This window comes from Dicentrarchus labrax, unplaced genomic scaffold (assembly GCF_905237075.1).
Source record: "Dicentrarchus labrax unplaced genomic scaffold, dlabrax2021, whole genome shotgun sequence".
NCBI lineage: Eukaryota > Metazoa > Chordata > Actinopteri > Moronidae > Dicentrarchus > Dicentrarchus labrax.
The window spans coordinates 24,050,913-24,071,939 of record NW_026136715.1 but is presented as its reverse complement, the minus strand read 5'-3'; the positions used below and the strand labels follow the sequence as shown (position 1 = coordinate 24,071,939).

Genomic DNA, 21,027 nt, shown 5'->3' with positions numbered 1-21,027 from the left:
GAAAGATACAAAGTGGATCACAGAGAGACGCAGAAATTGGAAAATGAAACATTCTTATCAGCTATAATTTGTCATTTTTCTTTTTGTTAGCATTTAATTCAATATCTTCATTTAAAAAGGCAATCAATTCTTCGTTAAGTGTAATCAACGACTGGAGATTGATTGTGTTGGAGGATTTCAGACACGTACACATGAAGGTGTTAAAAAACAAAAGAAAGAAGAATTGTATTCAAAGTACAAAACTGCTTCTGTAAATCTACATGACAAAATGCTGTAAAACTGAGAGGGAGAAAAGAACTCTAACAGAGCCATGCAGCATTTTCTCTTTAGCTTACACTAGGAAAGAAGCGGCTGTAAAACGGTGGATAACGTTTTTTGTGTCACAACCTCCGTAAAATGACTCAATTTACTCAGATTTTGGTCCATTTGGTCTGATAACATTTGGAAAGTCTAGAAGAAGATAAGCATTTTGGGCAGTTTAGAAAAAAAGAATCCCGCTTTCCAACACTGTATCCAGTTCTTCCTTAATACATCCACAAGCTGACCTTTACCCCGAAATTCCACAGGACACGGCTTCTTGGCTTCACAGGCCTTCAATCCCACTGAGAACATTTCAGAAGCGGAGCATCTTCAGAGTGTGTTGCCTGCCCGACGTTGTTTACTTGTGTATTTTGTCCTTAAAAAGGATACAAACGGTGTGTTTCTCCAGTTCAAATCTCCTCTGATCTGCCTCTGACCGATTGACTTCTGGCCACAGCGCTGATCTAGCGTGAAGTTTGACCTGGAGTCTGCACCCGGTATTATTTTAGAGCGGATTCTCTATGCTGTTTCTGTATCTGACTTTTTATCAATGTGATCTGCTCTATGTAGCTTGACGCAAGTGGGGTGTGGGAGGCACTTCTGGGACGCACTGCAGCGCTTCTGGGGAAATTTTGAGCATTGCCTAAGGGCCCGATCAGCTCCGGCAAGCACAGCGGAGCCAGAATGCGTTGTGGACGTGATTGGTGGAATTTGAGGGTCAGGGAACAGACAGCCAGAAATGATTACATTTTTTACATAAAAATATTTTTTGTAATGTATTTTGCAATTGAAATACTGTAAAAACTTCTAATAATAGCCCAGGGGTTTATTTGCTTAAATCACTGAACTCCCCCTGCCTTTATTGGGGACAGGTGTTTAATTCCTTTAGCACAAATCTCTTGCTCAGCACAGATGGAAACACTCTCTAACTCTCTCAATGAGCAACAGACTTCACAACTCGGATTTGTTTTATTGAAACCCTTTTATTCTTTTGATCGGTGGACCCTTACAGACTAAAGGAATATAAATAATGGAGGAATGCACACAGACAGTACAGACTTTATGATCCCTTCAGAGTTTTTTTTCCGTCTCTCTTGTTTACCATGCCAGTAAGTCTGAATGAATTATACTTTGGTGTTCTTAGTTTCTGTAAAATTAACTTAACGATTGGATTGTGAATGTAACTGATCTGACGATGTGCAGCATCCATATTGACAAAAGTTTAAACATTTATATTTGTGTGTAGGCGATCTAAACGGCTTAAAACTTGCTCAAGCGGGCGACCCGGTGGGTTTTAGGAGGTTTTATACATTGAGACAATTTCTATAAAATCCAGACAAGGCCTCTAATGGAGACCTGCGTTTATTTGTCAAAATGTGTAGCCACACCAGGCTAGTAAAGGAGACCGGTGTCTATATGAGACCCTGCTTTTATTGGAAGTTTTATGGTAGACAGTTTGTCAACTCTTAAAATAATGTCTGAGGTGTACAGTTCAATTTACAACAATGCTGCAGTACTCACACATTCTTTTTGCAAACTTCTGCCACCTAAATTTCCTGAAAATGTCACTGATTTATAAACACTGGATCAATAGATATAATAGACAGAGACAGATGACTAGAAGTTGGGACATATAAGAATAAGAAGGACTGATGGAGGAATATGTGGGTAAACAAGTGGGAGGAAGGGATGGAATTATTTGGATGGATGGACAGAAAGGAGCATGAAACCAGGAGACAGAAGACAGATGAGTGGAAAGAAGAAATAAATGAATAGGAAGGAAAGGTGCAGGGAGGGGTCCCTTTGCTTTCAGTTCAATCAAATCAAAGACACTTCCACGCACTGCAATTTAGATTGTAAAGGATTTCATTTTAACAGAATTTTATTGCAAATAATCAGTGCAGTAATTGTAGTTTTAACTCTTATTGAGTGACTGTTGACAAGAGGACAGTGGGGAAAGAAAGCAGGAGGATGGATGGAATGGACAAAAAGAGCAGGAGTTAGAGGGTTATGATGAAGCTTACCATCACTTTTATCTCATCTGCAGGCTAGAGAGGTTGGGAAATGGAAAAAAGAGAGAGATTAGGTATAGAAACAAAGCAGGATAAGAAAAGAAAGACCAAGAAGGAGGTGGAGACAGGAGTACAAACAGCAGGACATAGGGCTTAGGTTAGGGTTGTTAATGCTTATTGTTTAAATTGCAGTTAAAAGAAACATTTCTGAAATTATTTACAATTAATCACATGGTATTGTGTTCATCCATCCATCCATCCATCCTTCCATCCATCCATCCATCCATGCTGTCAAGCTGTAAAATTCATCCAGTCACATCATTTGTTTGTATTTGATTTGCAATGACCAAATATATGGAATTTATTTAATATTGACTATCTGCCGATACCGAGTCCTGATAAAATGCAAATTGTATTTTCCTATAAAATACAGCTGCACAGTGCAGACATCAAGTACATTAAAGTCAGTCCAATGAAATAGCTCTGGAATGCATTAAGAAAACATTGCCTGCATCAATCTCTGCCTTAATGTTTTTTGTTTTACAAAATAAAGTATAAAATAACAAACCCTCTGTAATCTTTTTGGCCTTGTCACTGTCTCGAAGGATTTTCTCTCTCCCATATTTGTTGCTTTAGTGCAGCCTTTGCCTGAGTGAATGAACTGTATTCTGTTGAGGGTTTATTTTCCTCGTCTGTACATCTTTTGAGCTGATTACATTAATAAATGACTTTTATTGGCTTTTAGCTCGGGGGGCTTTTGTTGCACTTGAAGTGGCGCGGTGAGTGCGGTTGTGTCGGCTCCACCGCTGTCTGTCCCTGCTCTCACACTGACACACGGAGCTCAGCACAGTGGAGGAGAGACAGACAGCAGAGAGTTGGAGAGCCGATGACGGGTGCAGTCGTTGCGTTGATGAGCATGAAAGCTTTACGAGCAAAACACCTGTGTGACAGCTGATGTTAAACAATGGGCTGGACCGGGCTCAACAAAGCTCAATATAGCCGGTACCAAAAATTGCCTTGATCGTCCCTAATACCAATTCTTGGAGACTGGACTATTGTGGAGTGTGAAATATTATTGTCTAATTTTACAACTGTTGTACTGTATTGTATAACATTTTGAAGATCAGCTCCATAGAGTAAAATACTCGGCATTAAAAATAAGTATCTAAAACTAAAAATCAAAAAATCAACTACCTTGTTACAAATTCTTACAAAATTGAACTGCTGAATAAGATGTCTCCTAGTTTACTGAACAGCCCATTCTCGCCCAACGTGAAAATAACCTTCAAGTGTCAAACTGCACAGTGAATGAAGTAACAATAGTAAACATAAACATACAAATAGAATAACAATGTGGACAAATTTGGAATATTATCAACATTTCAGTCTAATCTGTGACCCCGTCGGTTTTAGATGACCCCACACCGAGTTCCAGACCCAAGGGAAGTTGCACACAGCAACAACCACAACACCAGCATTTCCTTTTGGTTTTTCTGAGCTTCAGAAAGATCTGTGTGTGTAAAACACGGAATGGACTGGAATAAACTATCACTTAGTAAAAAATGACATTTTATTGTTTTTAAGTCATTGTAAAATCTTGGCTGTGCTAAAGACACACTTCTGTGAAATATGAACGTGCCTTTACAAACACTGCATACAACACAAAGTCCCAAACAAACAACTGCATTGATTACTTTTATTTGCTTCATTTCAAACACAGTCACAATCTTTCTTTGCACTGTCCATATGCAATAATCGCTATAGGTTAATAGATTTTCTGACTCAACCCTCATTGGTCAAGTACTGCTGGTGATAGACTCTCAGAAACATTTGGAATAACTTAAAAAATGAAAGTGCAGCAGTTGTGCCTTATAAATCAGAATGGCATTTAGCTTGCATAAACAAGGCTCCTTCTGTTGCCAGTACACAAAGACAAGTATTTTAGCACTGCCACATCAGGAGACGATTCCTGAGACTAAAACCTTGTTAAATTGCACCAAGCCTTATGGCATAAAAATGTATCAACACTGGGAAAACTTTTGATCTTTGATTGTTTTGACACCAGATGGGTGCGTTTGTCACATTAGGAAAAGTCAACATGTAGAAAAAGTTGAAATAATAACAGCAAAGTGTGTGAGATTGACAGCCTGTCTGACACTATGTGAACTTCTCTAATATCCTAAATCTTACACATCTGGTACACCCAGCAAATTAATGCCAATCAATATTGTTAGGGTGCTATTGTCCCAGGTCTGACAGCCACAGCACTGTGGCACTGAATAGCAGCATCAGTGCAGGGAGGTGAAGAGAGTCTACAGTCACACATGCACACACATACACACACAGAGGGAGGAAGATTCATCATAATTATCAGGGCTGCTGAACGCCAAATCAAATCAGAGCCGATCGTCTGTGTTTCATAAACAGACCTTAACTGAGGAGAGACAAAGAGTGAGAGGGCTTCTGATGTGAGAGATACTTCCACTGTCGGGTGAAAGCTGCAGCTGGTGCATGCTAATGCAGGTGAAAAGAGCGACTGAAACTGTTCCTGTGCTAATTTTATGTTAGACGAGGATCTGTTTGGCGGGGATTAAGCGGAAACAGAATGGATTTAATTAAAAAACACAGCTCTCCTTCCTATCTGTGTCTCCCTGTGTTGGTCCTGTTTTAATTTGCAGTCAGAGAAGAAACTGCAAGTGAATCAGATGACTCCTCTGGTGTCCCTCCAGGGACCTGCGAGTCTATGGTAGATAACAGCCAGCCAGGCGTGACTTCACACACAACACAATACACACAGGCACACACACCTACATGTGCACACACACACACACACACACACACACACACACACACACACACACACACACACACACACACACACACACACACAAGAAGGCTTACATGCTAATGTTTGTTTAGTCTGTATCTCTGTTGGGATACCTGGCATTGTCCATTTGTGTCTATGATTCATTCAGTATTTTTAGTTATTGAGTCCATCTGTAACTCTGGTTTCCTGCTTTAAACCATGTTTAGACTGACATTAGCACTGCCAGACAACGCAGTCCCCTCATGTATTTCAATGAAACAGCAACCTGCCAGAGCAGAGGGCCCCAGCAAGACAAAAACAGGGTTAAACAGACAAAAAAGTTGATTCAACATCGTCCTGCACACTGTGCTGGCCACTCAAATACATGCAAGCAAATGTTCCTAGTAGAATCGACTGATGTTACAACTTTACAGTTTGCTCATCATATTAATCTAATAAGCTTAAGCTTCTTGAAAACTGCTCTGATATATTAAAATGTAGTATTGGGTAACCTCAACAGTGCTTGGTGATGAAACACAAGCTCCAAGGTGATGACATATTCATGTAGAGCTAATTACACAACCAACGTTGCATTGACCAATGTTGTATTTTTAACAAAAAGTGTCAATATCTGCCCCAGATGGTGGTCTGACCCTATGTCTGGTTATTGGTTGTCAATATGAATCAAAACAATTTTCTTTCTGATATTTATACTTTGAGGAATATGTACAAGATTTATAAAAAACCCTTTTAAGCCATGCTAGAGTAAATCCCTGGGGATGGCAGTGTCGGTCCGTCGGTTGGTTGGTCTGTACATCGGTCAGTCTACTACTTTGGTCCACATTGAAATATCTCAACAACTGTTGGATGGATTGCCATGGAATTTTATCTAGACATTAGGCCTACTGATGTTTCCTCTAGCGCCATCATCAGTTCATATCTAATACTTTGATGTATGGCCATATACTCGCAAAACTAATGACATCACAGCCACAGCTATACTTTAGGCTAATTAGCTAATGATAGCATGCTAACAAGCAAAACTAAGATGGTAAAGGTGATACGTGCTTAGCATCAGCACGTTAAGCATTATCATTGTGAGCATGTTAGCATGTTGATGTTAGCGTTCAGCTTCTAAAGTGCAGCCTTACAGAGACGAATGGCTGCAGACTCTGCAGGTCTTGTTTCCCTTAACAACCTCTCAAATGTTAAATGTCTAAATACATGAACTAAAAAGATAAAATATATGAAGATATACATCAGTTAATATAAATTGTATGATTACAGAATGGGTTAAGAAGAGTACAAATCGCTGCAAGCATTCAAAGCCAGCTTTTTGCCACTATTTTCGATATTCCACATTCTCATCAGGCTGGTACGAGATGTTCAACATATAACCTGACCTTGCAGTCAAGAGCATTCTCTCAAGACTTGAGAGTTAAGAAAGAGAAAGTCAATTCAATGTCTACTAGTGGTACGGCAGCAGCATAGATTGGGTAGGGTTAAACAGAGAAACTGTTTTTAACCCGAGGTTTCAAGAATGATAAACAAGCCTCACAAACACATCCTAGTCCTCTCAGGATAATGCCGCACATTATCTCAACCTAAAACCTAAACTGACTGCGAGAGCTGTTCATTTTGTAATTCCTGTTTTTCTTTTTTTTTACTCCTGTATGGTATCAGTCACCATCAGCTTATTGTGCCTACACACAAAAGAAATTCAATTTGGGATGCTCAATCACAAAGCAGTGTAAAATTACAGGGATATCACGCTGTGTGCTTTTAGACATACATTAAAAAAATGGGCATTGTTGTTTTTTTTTCATTTTACTCTGCACTTGAGTTAAGATGTATATTATGTACAGGAAATGAAGCTTTAAAAGCACCATTAAGATCAAAATAGACAAACAACACCAGAATACAAACTTCAGATCTCACATCCATACTTTGCAATACCTAATCAGCTCACTTTTTATAATACTGAACAATTGCTGTTTGCCATACACGATATCAAATTCATTCTCCTCTGGCACTTTTAAAAATTGCTCTAAAAATATCCTAAATGACTGAAATTAAAACAACATAAAACATAAGAACTAATCTAGTTGAGAAGAAAAGAGAAGGAAAGCGAGAAAATGCAAGAGACAAGAGGAAGGCCAAATACATAAATGTAAACAAAAATAACTTCAGCTATTAAGAAGGTGCATAATTGAATAAGGCAGCTGCTAGCCATGAGCTAAACAGGATATTAGCTTACAAACGTATTATCGTACATTGTTCCTGCTCCAGGCACCTTCTGCATATGAATCAATTCAGTACACAGCTAGAGGTGTGAAGCATCTATTTAGAAGCTGCAGACAGAACAAAAAAATGTGTTAAATGTGTGAGACAGGCAAAGCAAGCGGGAGTAAGTGAGGGAAAGATGAGCTGAAAATGAGAGGGAAAAGGGAAAGACAGGTGGAACAGTTAACATCTATGAAACAAGAAAGGACAAAGTGAGACAAAACAAAATCACAGCAAGAACGAGAGATGAGAGCCTCTCTTGTGGAAACCTCAAATCAAACAGAAAGGTTTAGGCAGTTCCTATTGTTTACAATGCAATTTCTGTTTATTAACAAGAACGATTTGCTTTTCTTTTTTTTTTAAGAAATGAGTGACAACAGGACTATCTATCTAAAAGCTCTAATGGCAGTGCCATGAAGTTTATCAGGTGCACCAAATGGACCAAAAGGGGTTTGAGCCAAACAGGCAAACAACCAGCAGACAATCTTGCAACAGTTGACACCCTGTTGAGATTGTCATTTAATTTTCTGAAGAGTTAGTTTGGGTACAAACTGGGAGTTCCTAATGTATCATTCCATTATTTGGAGGGAGGAGTTTACCAAATGGTTAAAAAAGAAAACCTGCCTCTCCCTCCATTAATGAAAAATCCATCAAACAAATCTTGTAATTCGCACAATAAAATTACGTGAGTACAAACAGGAAAGACCATGTTTATAATCTGGAAACTAGATCATCAACATATCATTTATGACATCATGAAATTTTCCCACCAAGCAGCAACCTCCGTGGCTGAAAAATAAAGCCAACACGGACGTTACTTTGCGTATTGTGATAATCCTTCTCTGTCAATGGAGCAGCTTCAGGATCAATCCCTAGACATTGTCACTACACAGTCTCTCTGCTGGTTCAAATGTTTAAGCTGTACAATGTTACATCACATGTGCATTCTCGTTCCACCACAACAATAGATCCCGAACTTCAGCCGAACTATAGCAAGACACAGCTTTATTAATACAATGATGACTCACTCCGAGTCATTGAGACGTGATTAAAATTATGTGACAGAAGTCAGTGAGAAGTGTCATACTGTTTTAATGCTGCTTTGGCCATTCCCTGTTTCATCTTTGCCAGTTGGCTGCAGCTGTCCATCTACATGTCCCACTGCCAGTTGTATCTTGGCGTGGACCAAGCAACCACACTTGGATGTTGGTGTCGGTCCACTTTCAAGACAACTCTGATGCTGTTCATTAGTGGTAAGAAGACAACCCAAGCTGACCACAGGATTACATGAAAAAAATCTGTTGCACTCGTGGGAAAAAGCTAAACAAATCTGCTGATGTCCCCTATCATGTTTTTGTGGGACATGTCATCTGTTTCCTCTGTTTCTAAAAGCCCATCATCATTTCTACCGGAGGGAGTCCAGTTGGAGGCAGAACTATGTTCATATCCAACAATTTTGTAATCTCTTTGCTGGTCTGACCACCAAAGAGGGTACATAGAGCCTTTGATCATAGTAAAGTGGTGCATAACCTGCTGTCGAGCCAGATAAATAAACCTTGTTTTGATTTTTCTGCGTAGCACTAATGACACAGGTCATGAAAGCACTCCAACGAATAAAATATCTGTAAGACCAACTGGTCTAGTCTAACCATGGTTGTATGAAAGACCACTTTTTTCAGCTGAAAACCTATTTATATGGACATTCAGTAGTGATACTGATCGATTCAAGCCCAAGTGCAAAGTATTTGAATTTGACATACTGTTCCATAAATATGCAAAGCTGCCTCCTTCTACTGGTTGAAACCCAATTTCGCTCTTCACTATTTCGCCCGTCCCCTCCTATATAACCAACATCTCTCTGCAGACTGTGGCCTGCCGCTCCCCCCGTCTGTTTGAGCTGCCAGCTAAGCTAGCATTACACCACAGGTACCACACAGAAACTTTTACACAACGGCTGTGAATGTGCTTCGGACTCTTTTCCAGTTTGCAGTGCAGACACGGAGAGTCTGACAGCAGCTGGTCATGGCTGGTTACCTTGGTTAACTCTGACTACTGGCTTTAATCCTGCTACACTGAGCATAGTCGATCCGTCACTCTGGTCGGTGTTACTGTCTGAGTCACACATTCCATAGCTATAAAGGTCCTATATGATTCTCCTCTGCATTATGATATCAATATGGTACTATGAGTTGGTGACTCAGATCTTGTTATTTGAATTTAGAACTTTGCTACGATGAAAAGTTCTTGTGTAACTGCATTTGACTTTTGAAAATGTTGGCTTTTTCTGTTAACGGCCCAGTGTGTAGGATTTAGTAGCAGCTAGCGGTGTAGTTGCAGATTGCAACTCACTCACTTCACCCTCCTTTTCCAAGCGCGAGGGAGAAACTACAGTGGCGAAACGTGCAAAAAAACACAAATGGCCCAATCTAGAGCCAGTGTTTGGTTTGTCCCTTCTGGACTGCTGTACACATCATTTCAACGTGCCAACTCATTCTAAGGTTACAAAAACATAACAATTCTTATATTCAGTTGATTATGAACTAATGAAAACATACCTAAATATTATAGTATATTCCATTTCTGCCAATAGAGCCTCATAAATGTTACACACTTTTATTTTTATTTTTTAAATATGTCTATACTTCACACAGCAAGGTACTAATGAAGTACGTTTTGGAACTGGTACAGAAATTCAGGTATCATATAGGTACTAGCAACTTTTATAACAATACTAAACCCTAATAAACAGAGCCAAACCAAAAATACAAATATCAGACATCCAGACTCCCCACTACTCAAACTCAGATAAAGTATTTTTTTTACAGTGCTACAGCCATACCGTACTGCAGGTTTTGAGGCTAAGCTGTGGGGACAACAGATGGCGGCTGGCTGAGCTGTTAGTCAGCGTGTCTGCCGAGTAGACGTCACAGTGATATCAGCTATGGAGGGCCAACTCCCTGATCCAGTACAGAAGGAACACATGAAGAGAGCATCTGAGGGCAGCGCACCAATGTTAACAGTCCAATGGATCATCAACACAACACATGGGCATGGAACACTAGTGTTTGGGCTCGCAAGTATGCCTGGGACAGTATAAATATACACTCACGCATTTCACTCTTCCCCTGTGGGCAATGTGTGTGCTGTGTTGCCATCTGATAGCAGCAGCAGTCTGTTCTCCCATTCCCTCTTTCTCCCCCTCTCTTTATTTACTCCACTGCGTTTATTTAACACATAGCTCCCAGCGAGGCAATAAATTAGCACTCAATAATAATCTGACTGATAATTACAGCCAGGCAGCTACGTAGAGGAAGGAGTAGGACAATATGGGCCACTGGCCGTTCTCCGCCTCCTCTTTCTTCCTCTTCTCCTCCATCTTTAGTTTTACTCCCTTTATTTGGTCTGCTCCCTCTTTCATGTGACACAACCTCCTCCTTAATGTTTTCATTTGTTGTTGTTACATTTCTTGTTATACTTTCTACATAATTAGGAGACCTAGTTCAGTGGATTCAGGCAAATCACCAAAACTAAAAAGAGGGAGTTTATTTCAACTAGACACACAGTGCATTTCAAATGTACCACCATAGGGAGTACCTGCTACGAGCATGCACAATATGTAATTTGTGATACTGTTTTATTTTTTTATTTTTTTGCACCCTTTTCAGTTTCTAACAAGAACCTTAATCAGTACAACTGCTGGTTTAGCAAGAGAAATTGGATCTGGATCCCCAGAGTGATCAGAGAAATACCTTTTGGTTTCATGCATGTTAATGTTTCTGTGACATTTGTGCAACGCCCTGATATCATGACTGCATAGGTTTGCGCTCTTATCTCGTCTTTAAATTTGCCCTGTATATCTGCATGTTGCCTGTGCATCATCACATGTGCTTGGTACATTTGCCAGATTCCAGTATTTTACACAGTATATACAGCAATATCACCTGAAGTTGTAATAATGATTTAACTTAAGTCACAATTAAGATTTTGTGTGATTAAATTTAATGCTAATCCAAACCCGCATGACTGAAATGTATGGTGACTTACCAAAATAAGAGCTCTGACCCTGAAACTGCAGCAGCTAAATGTAATTCAGCCATCATTAATCTGATTATTTACACCTGTCTTTTCCTACCTTTACATGTCAAAATGTCTTCTCTACGAAATATATTTTCAGTTGCAATGTAATATAAAGCAATTTAGCATAATAGATCTGACAGTATTTGATACTTGTACTTGTTCATGATGCATGATGATTTGGTGTTCACTCCCAAAATAAGATACCACCTCGTTTGTAGCAACATTGATTTTTGCCACCAGATGTACCGCTGAGAACCTGCGTTGAACAGGTCCCTGATCTTCGTGAAAATAAACTTACCAGTTTGAAAGTGAAAGTTGTTTTTATTATTTTGGTGAGGAAGTGATCTACAGTGTTCATGTGGAACACATAAATAAAGGTAAATTATATCACTTAACCCAGCAGCAAATCTGCCCCTCTGCATTCCAGAGCAGACTTTACATCTTCCTGTCTGCTTGTGACTGATGTTCAACATCAGGCCAAGAGAGAGCTGCAGTGGACAGTCAGATAATCATCAGGAAGTTTTGAGAATATTGATTTTGCAATAATAAAATATACGTCCCTGTCTACTGGAAACACTGTGCCATCTTTAAATTCTCCAAGCTGTAATACATTATTACAGTTTAATAACTATATTTAGCATGATGAAACAGTATTAACTATTAATTGCTTCAGTGAGCTATAGCAGACCCATCCCTTATGTGAAAATGGGACTTTTTGTTAATAACAGACCAATTTAAATAGGCCAGAAACAAGCCAATTTTGCAGCAACATAATAAATATAGCTAAAAAGCTATCTACTCTGACGTTCTCAGTATGTCCTATTTGTTAGTACCAAGATTTACTGGACTTCCGTCTGTCTGTCTGCTTACACACCTCGTTTTACCTGACTATCTGATGGTGCAGTGTGGGAAGCTGGCTTTTGAGCACACAGTCAGCCTAATAGCTTTACATGCAGAACCATGTCAGTTCCTGCAGATTACAATTACTGATACAACTGGGGGTCTTATCTGTACCTCGCCAACTCCTCACTCACCTCTCTCCCTCCATTTCCTTCAGTGCCACTCCTGCCATCTCCCCATCTCTTCAAGCACCCTCATTTCCCAGAGTCCCCCCCCCTCCTTCTTCTCTCTGTTTTTCTTCCCTTTTCACCCCTCTCTTTCATTACATCTTCTATTTTTCCCCTTAACTCCTACTTCCTTCCCCTTTACCGTTCTTACTCTTCACTCCTTGTTTTTTATTCCCAAATACTGGACAAGCTCTGTGATTTACTGCGTGTGAGTTTGTTCATCCATGTGAATAATGCATTTATTACATGTATCCATCCAAAATGAAAGTATATGTGTTTTGTATTTATAAAATATTACATTTGAATTGCTTGAAGGATGTAATTTCATTGAAATTCAAGACAACACCTGTGCGCTAAGCAAATCAACTCATTTAACCTGTTTTTCACTCATCTAAATGGCATGATAGCAGTGTGTTACCATATGTCTGACTAAATAAGCAGTCAGAGGAGTACATGATAAAACATCAAGCTACTCACCAGCTCATATGTATCGTTATAATGAACCATGTCCCCATCTGCCTCAGTCTGGTTCCCCTCCTATGTATGTGTGTGTGTGTGTGTGTGTGTATGTGTGTGGGTATGAACACAGCTGTTTCTCTCACACCCGTAACCAAAGTCTGAATGAGTTTCCTGAGTATGTAAGAGAGAGACAACACTGTCGCTCCATCAGCAGAGAATCTCCAGCTGATTACATGGATTTAGGTATAAACAAGAGAGGCAGGTTTGTCCAATCAGAGGCAACATCTGGCTCATTCCAGCAGGGCTGCTTGACAAACAGACAGACAGACAGACAAGAGGGATCCCAGCGCTATCTTGCTCTGGAGTGGTGCTGCTGCCTCAAAATACCATCTGGGAATAAGGACTTAGCATAACGTTTGGCCCCATGGTCTTTGTTGTAAAATAGCCGTGGGAGTATTTCTGTGACGTGATGGGTATTCTGTGCTAGTGCTTTTGATATGTAGTACTTCAATGACAATTCTATCAATATAGATATGTACACAGAAAAGTCTAAACACACACAGACTGTGTATGGTCTCATACCACACTTAACAATGATATCAATGTAAAAAATTTGAGTGAAGATATACAAATGTGTAACTGTTACATTTTCAAAATAATACAACTATTGCTTTTCTTTTTTTTTAAATTAAATATACAATCAAATATACTACATCAGTGCAAATGTTTAAATCCACAGACCCGTAAAGTTAAAGAAAAGATCCCAAGGTTTTTGGGAACTTTAGATACTGAGACCAAAACTGCACATGCAGCTACAGTACCTGCAACCCTTTATCAAACCAAATACAGGAGCATAATGAAACTCTCCATGTTATAGTGATGTCATTGGAGTTATTTTGGCTTGGGCTTGAGACTGCTCTGATTTCAACCATTATTTTGGTGTCCTCTGTTAGTTCCCTATCTTTATGGAAGTACAATATAAAATGGCTGGAGTGCCCTTTTAAAATAAAACATTTGAATGTATGTATTTCAGTAATGAACAGACAGTAGTTTATCAACAAATGAGAAGAAATGATTACATTTTTATTTAATGTAATATCAAGCTCTTACAATTTCTGGAAAAACAAGCAGTGGTGCAACATTATACCGCAAAGGTATTCACTGAGTGAGGCGATTTAACTGTCTTCTAGCAATTATACTGCTAACAAGATAAGATGCATCAGGATCTGTCCGATCCAGCTCAGCAGGTTACTGATCAAGGTTACTAATCAGAACAGCATGTTTCAATATCATGAAAATGCACAACCTTCTGACTTTTGTTGGGATTAGTTAACCAGTTTCCTGGTTAATGGAGGGTAACTGTGAGACTCTGAGACTAAAGGTTTAACAGACAATTTGCAGGTCTAGCTCCGTTTGAGTATTTCTATCTTAAAATGGTTCTCATGGACTGGACTGGACTGGATAACAGCGTATTTCAGTCTTCCGTTTCTCATGCATCTGTCAGACGAGCTATGCCTCTATTTCAAGAAATTAGGCTGCGTAAAAGCTCGTCTTTTACTCAGGGTATGAACACTTCCAAAACGCGGGTGACCAACACTCAATACTGTGCCTGAACGCTTCCTGTGTAGACACTAGTCTGGGCACTGAAACTGCTGCTCCTGCTGCTCTGCTAACATCCTGCTCACGCTGCGCCTCTTGTGTAGACACAGTGTAAGTCTTTCACCTTATTGTGGCAATTGTCGTGATGAATATGTTTTACAGTGGGCTGAGCAACACAGGAGAATAAAATCTAATTTGTTTTATTATGTGGCCTTTTGAGAGACAACTTTCCAGCTGTGGTGGCCGTCTACAGCTAAATAGGTGTAAATGAAACACTGCTGATTCAAATTTAAAACAAGAAAAAGCAAACTTTTTATGACTCAGTGTTAGTAAGACGGTAAATAAATCCAAGCAAACACAAAGGTATGGACAGTCACAGGTAGTGACTGTAGTGATTGAAAATTGATATGAATTTGAATTAAGCTAATTGGTTCCTGTGGAACAATAGAGGGATATTCTTACAATCCCTATAAAAGCAGATGAGAGAAAGAACATCCACGGCTCTGGACGTGACATCCCTGAAGACTTAAATAGACTGAATGTTCCCTGTCACTGTGCCACTCTACAGCCAATTCTGAAGCAATAAAAAGAACAGGAGAGATGAAAGGTCATTGTACGAGGAGAGATTAGGTAGATTAGATTAACACGGAGAACCTGTGCAATAACATTTCTAACTGGCTTTCCAATGAGAAAATTTCACACTTGGAGTTTACCTTAATACTGTGCATGATGGGGAGAGACAAAGCAACAGACAGAATAACAGAGAGAAAGAAATACATCCACTTTGATGCAAAATCAGTGAATCATGGAATAGGCTTTTGTTGCCATCTAGTGTCACTTGGAGGAAGTGATTAATCCAACATATTCAACAGATGTGTCATTGAGTAAACATGGACAGATGCAGTAACTAATCATTTACACTGAAACTGAACTGAACTTTGCCCTTTCAAATCAACACTTTATCTTCAGCTCTATGCAGTCTGTAAGCAATTATTGTATCACATCTCACATTACAGTGCCCCTGTGGTTTACATGGCAACTATTTCCAGTGCCTGTGAGAGCACCACTAGCTTCCCCCCCCCCCCCCAAATCAAATTCACCTCCAAATGTTTACCTTCTGGGGTGCAGCTGAGCTTTTCTATCAATCTGTCCTACCCATTCCCTTTAAATGGGAATTATTAACCAACTGTTATACAGTCACTGTTGAAGAAAAATCGTACATATGCACCAATCCTACATATGCACCAGTATATGTTTATTGTTAGGATATTTGGAAGCTCCTCCAGAGTCACAGAAGACATTATACAATCGTTTTCACAGGCTGAATACTACACCACATGAAGAGTAAACTTAAAGCGATATAATAACAATGTATCAAACAAATACGTGAGTAAATGTGAAACGGTTCGCCTGAAGTGTTGAACCGTCACAGACTCATCACCATTCACTCGTTACTGTTTTGGTTCACTCTCATAACGTCATTTTCAGCTGCAGGAGTTTTCAACAAATTTTCGAAATGCTCAAAAAAACAACTTTACACCAGCTGCCCCGGAAAAAACGGCAGACACAGTTTGCAGGTGAACACAGTGTAGCATTTAGCTATTTCCCTCACGAGTTGGTGGAGTATTAGACCAGGTGGTCAGAAACATGACACCAAACGAAGGATAATGTTGCTCTGGAACGGCTGGATGTGTAAATTGGCAAATGTTCACTAACAAGTTCGTCATATCAAGTTAAAAAGGTGATGAAATGATGAAAGCGCCTCTTCAGTTTTAATCTGAGAGGCCTTAAAGATTGTTTCTGGACAGTAGTTGGGTGTTGTGTGCACTACAGTTAACCAATTTTCTCTTAAAGGGTTTCATTAATCTTCAAACAAAAGTTTATGTGGTTAGAATAGTGTGAAAATGCTATTATGTACACATGGCAACTTTAACCAGCTCACATTTTTCCCTGTCACATTTTCCTAGTAAGATGCAACTGATTCACTTGAGCTTTACAGGCGCGTTCAAAGAATCAGGGAAGCATGGATGGCATTTTGTATTAGCTGAAGATCCATCAGAGGAAGTTAAAGGGCAGCTAATAAAATAGGCTTCCTAATTGTTCTGCAAGAACAGAGAGAGAGGGAGAGAAATTTACCGTATGCTAATGTGACTTATAACCTTTTTTTTTCTTTCAACAGGCACCAAAAGGCCATTAATACATTATAAAAAGAGAAAATCCCTTTTAGCCCCTTAGTTCGACTTCCTTTCTTTCCATTCTCCCATTCCCCTTTCTCATTCTGAAATTAATCTGTGGAAGATTTGCTATTAACAAAGACCATTCACAGAGCACAGCACAGTGGGCGAGGGCCTTGGCTGAAAGATGAAGAAAGAGCCAGAGGGATAGCGGGATCAGGCAGTTCACCGGGAAGAGGACAAAAGACAGGAGGAAATGAGTGAGGGAGTGAAAGGCGGAGAAAAGAAAGACGCAACTAAATAGCAGATGCTGCACATCACATTCTCTGTCTCTCTCTGAATCGTGAGTCAGTGCTGCGCCCACGGAGGACAGGAAGCACTTAGTCACCTGTCTCCCTTCTCCTCACACCTTTGTTCAACACTCAAGGCTAAACTCTGTACCTTGTTTCCATCCTTTCCTCACCTTACACTGATTCTTTACTCTCTCACTGTCTCCTGCATCTCCCACTACTCTTCCCCTTTGTCATAATTCTAGGTTAGGTTAGGTAGGTCCCTCTTTCACCTTTTAGACCCTTTTTCTTTCTCGTCATCAACCCTTTTTCCTGCAGTAATTCAGTATGTTCTTTCTTTCATTAGTTTCCTAACACAGGAAAGGTTTACTCATCCGTTGAACATCGTCTCATTCTAAAACTTTTTATTGAGTTAATGGCTGGTTATCACTCTTTTGTCTACTACAGTTTTATGAAAAAGTTTGGGCACCCTATGTCAAATAACATATTTTGGTGACACAGCCTGGAACATAAAACACAATATTTTCAGCAAACAATGGATAGTTACGATGTATGTGATAAATTGAACAAAACAAAAAATAAAAACATCATTGTGGCATGTGCAAAACTTTGGGCATGCTTAGAGTTCTTGCCGTCTCAGACTCTTTTTACAAGGTTTCAGACCTTCATGTCAACAATTGTCCTTAGTAAATGTCAGCTGGTGCCAATTTCAAAGCTTTACAAATACTCTGACTCTTCAAACCTTGTGTGAACAATCAGCAACCATGGGCTCCTCGGAGCAGCTGTGTGAGGTTTCCACAGTGCAAAATGTAATTAAGAGATAAGATCTAAAACCACTTGTGTGCTGGTCAGGAAGGCAACTCAAAACCCCCATGGGAATGTAAAAAAACCTGCAGGAATATTTAGCAGACTCTGGAATTTCACTGTCCAGCGATGACTGCACGCACAAACAAGACCTTCATAGAACAGTCAGTAGAAGAAAAGCTTACCTGCTTAAACAACATAAACTCCAACGTCAGTATGCAACGGAACATCAGAAGCCTGATGCATTTTGGGAAAAAGTTCTGCAGACTGATAAAGTTATAATAGAACTCTTTGGCCACGATCAGCAAAGGTATGTTTGGAGAAAAAGAAAAGGAGCACCGTTTCATGAAAAGAACATGGGGGTGGATCTATCATGCTTTGGGGTTCTATTGCAGCCAGTGGTACAGGAAACAGTGCACAAGTACAGGGAAGAATGGATTCCACTAAATACCAGCAAACTCTGGAAGCAAACATTATGCCATCTGTAAAAAAGCAGAGGCTGAAAAGAGGGCGACTTCTAACAATGATCATAAACATACCTCCACTATGGACTACCTCAAGAGATGCAAGCTGAAGGTTTTGGAACGGTCTTCGATGTCCCCTGATATAATAAAAAAAAAACAGTGCGTAGATCTTGCAGTGCTGTGCATCAAGACAGCGCAAGAATACTGCAGAACATGAAGCCTTTTGAAAGGAAGTAACCCAAATACAGGAACTGAACTGAACTTTTAGCTGGCTATGAAGGGCATTTGCAAGCTGTGATATCTGCCGGAGGGGACATTAATAAGTACTGACATTGTATGGTGCCCAATTGTTTGCACATGCAGCACTGATGTTTTTATTTTTGTTTAATTTATGACAAAAAATGTAACTATGCATGAATGTTTGCTCTGAACATTGTGTTTTATGTTCCATATCCTAGAGATGCTGTGTTTACATCTTTTCAATTAAAAATCAAGAGCTGCCCAAAGTTTTTGCATACATCTGTATAAGATATTCCTTTAGCTTAGCTTATCTATAGGAATGCTGTGGAATATTTCTTTTCTTTCTTTCTATTCCTCTTTGTCCACCATAATTGATCTTTTGTGTCACCCACTCTTTTTCACCACCCCACCATCCTTCCTCTCCTCCTTTTCTAAGTCATCTTAATTGTGCACAATGTTTAGTCATCTTATAAACTTCTTTAAAATCATATTTCCCTCCTTCATCTCTCATTCATCCTCTCCTAAAAGCATCGGAGAAGCACTCGCAATAGTCACTCCTTCTCTCTACTCTTCCACCTCCTCGTGATGCTCCAGGAAATGCTAAATCACTTGTGAAGACTTATTTTTCACCCTCTGGTTCATTCCCTCTACTTGAGCTCAATTCTACAGGAAATGCGTGTCATCTTCTCTTTCGCTCCCATTCATTCTAGGCTTGTCGTCATTCTTCACCCTAACCCATTCGCAAAATGTTCAGTTACTTCTTTTTCATCCTCACATCCTTCTTGCTCCCAATTACTGTGTCAATGCTTAATCAGCTGTCACCTCTTACTTCTCATATGTTCAGCCTTCCCAGTCCTTTTTCTCCAGGCAATATTACATCGCTTTAAACTTTTCCCTCAAAGGATGTCAAATTAACATGGGACATCTGCCACATGTAAGTTGGTTCTGACCATGGCGGTCCGATAACTTCTGTCCAGATACCACCAATGCTGGCCCTCTAATTTGGGGCCTCTATTGTATTAAATTCTTGGTAATACATTTTGAAAGTACAAGAGCATGGCTGTAATAAGCTGTACAGTAGGTAGCATGTGACAGCCATTTGTAAGTTATAATAAACCTTATTTATGATATATACTTGATCATGGTATGCTTTTAAAGCTGTTAAAAAATATTCATATATAAGCATCAGCTCACATTACTATTTGTTATGTGAAATAAATCTCTTGTAGTGATGAATTTCATTCAAGATCATCTTTGTTGTTATTACTCATGTGTCTATTATTATAGTTGCTATTGTTATTATTATTTTTGCTGTGCATCTCTATCTCTTTGTCCCTCTGTCTTGCTTGAGGTTTATGCCACTTAAAAGGCCATTTTTCCTTGCCAAGTGCTTGCTCACGGTGGTAATTATTAGGTCTCTGTAAATATTTTATATAAGTAGTATGGTCTAGACCTACTCTTTTAGAAAAGACAGATCACTCTCTGAGATAACTTCTTTTATGATTTGACACTATACAAATTAAACTGAATTTAATTGAAGTGAATAGAGAAATGTCACACAACTGTGCAGTTCCCCTCAGCTCAATAGAGCCTGCTAAAATCTTTCAGCTCATTTTTGGTATTTTCTGGCCCGAAAACTTTAAAGTTTTGGTCTTACCGCTTTCATCTCCCTTGTTTACAACTGAAGCAGGCAGTGTTTTTTTGTAGAAAAAGCTGTATGCTACCTGCCCAGCACCAAATGGCAGGCAAAATAATCAACTAGTTGTCCTTTTCCATACACACGTGCTAGCTTGGCTTGACTTGGTATGACTTGGAACACCAGCCCAAAATAAATAAAGCATAGTTTTCAGATTTTTCCACGGCAGTTACCTTCTAAAACACAAATAAACACAGCCACCTTCCTCCCCACAGTATGTAGACATTCTATTGTATAAAAAAGCTAATTAAGCTCAGCTAATTTGGTGATGAACACATATTATTTCCTAATTCATTTTCCATAACAACTTTCCCCTGTCACTTTAAAAAAAAAAAATGTTGGGCTGTCAGCAGTAACTTAACACAACTCCTATACAGTTGACAGTGAACATGAAACAGTTAAATCAAGCAGATATCTGAAAGCACAAACAGGGACGCAGGAGAGAAACCAAACTTCCAACCACAGAGATTCAGTTAGAAAAAACAGTACAAAATTACTGAGAGCTGATCACTCAGACACTTTTAAGAACATCTGTCTCTCTGGTCTCCTGCACAGACATGAGTTGAGTCTCAGAACACACATTTGTTTGAGGGGGAAAAGGAGGGTTGTCACGTGTTGGCCGCAGTCGGCAAAACGTCAGTTGCTTAGACGCAGGTCGGCCACGCTTTGGCTCTACTACGGAGATGGTCCATCTCAGGCACAGTTCAGTGTAACCGGTAATGGAAATGAAAATCAGTGCAGCATGGTTTGACTCTG

At 39.5% G+C, this 21,027-nt stretch overlaps 1 protein-coding gene across 3 annotated transcripts in view; it reads right to left on the bottom strand.

Annotated features, from left to right (window-relative positions):
- chchd6a (coiled-coil-helix-coiled-coil-helix domain containing 6a) overlaps positions 1-21,027 on the bottom strand; it is an 82,517-nt gene that overhangs the window by 55,225 nt on the left and 6,265 nt on the right. For 2 of the 3 annotated variants that reach the window (XM_051425256.1, XM_051425258.1), the window contains exon 5: positions 2,325-2,348. The exons of the other annotated variant lie outside the window; for it this stretch is intronic. In XM_051425256.1, the coding sequence (XP_051281216.1) occupies positions 2,325-2,348 (24 nt within the window). The remainder of the gene's footprint in view (positions 1-2,324; positions 2,349-21,027) is intronic. 3 annotated transcript variants of the gene reach the window in all.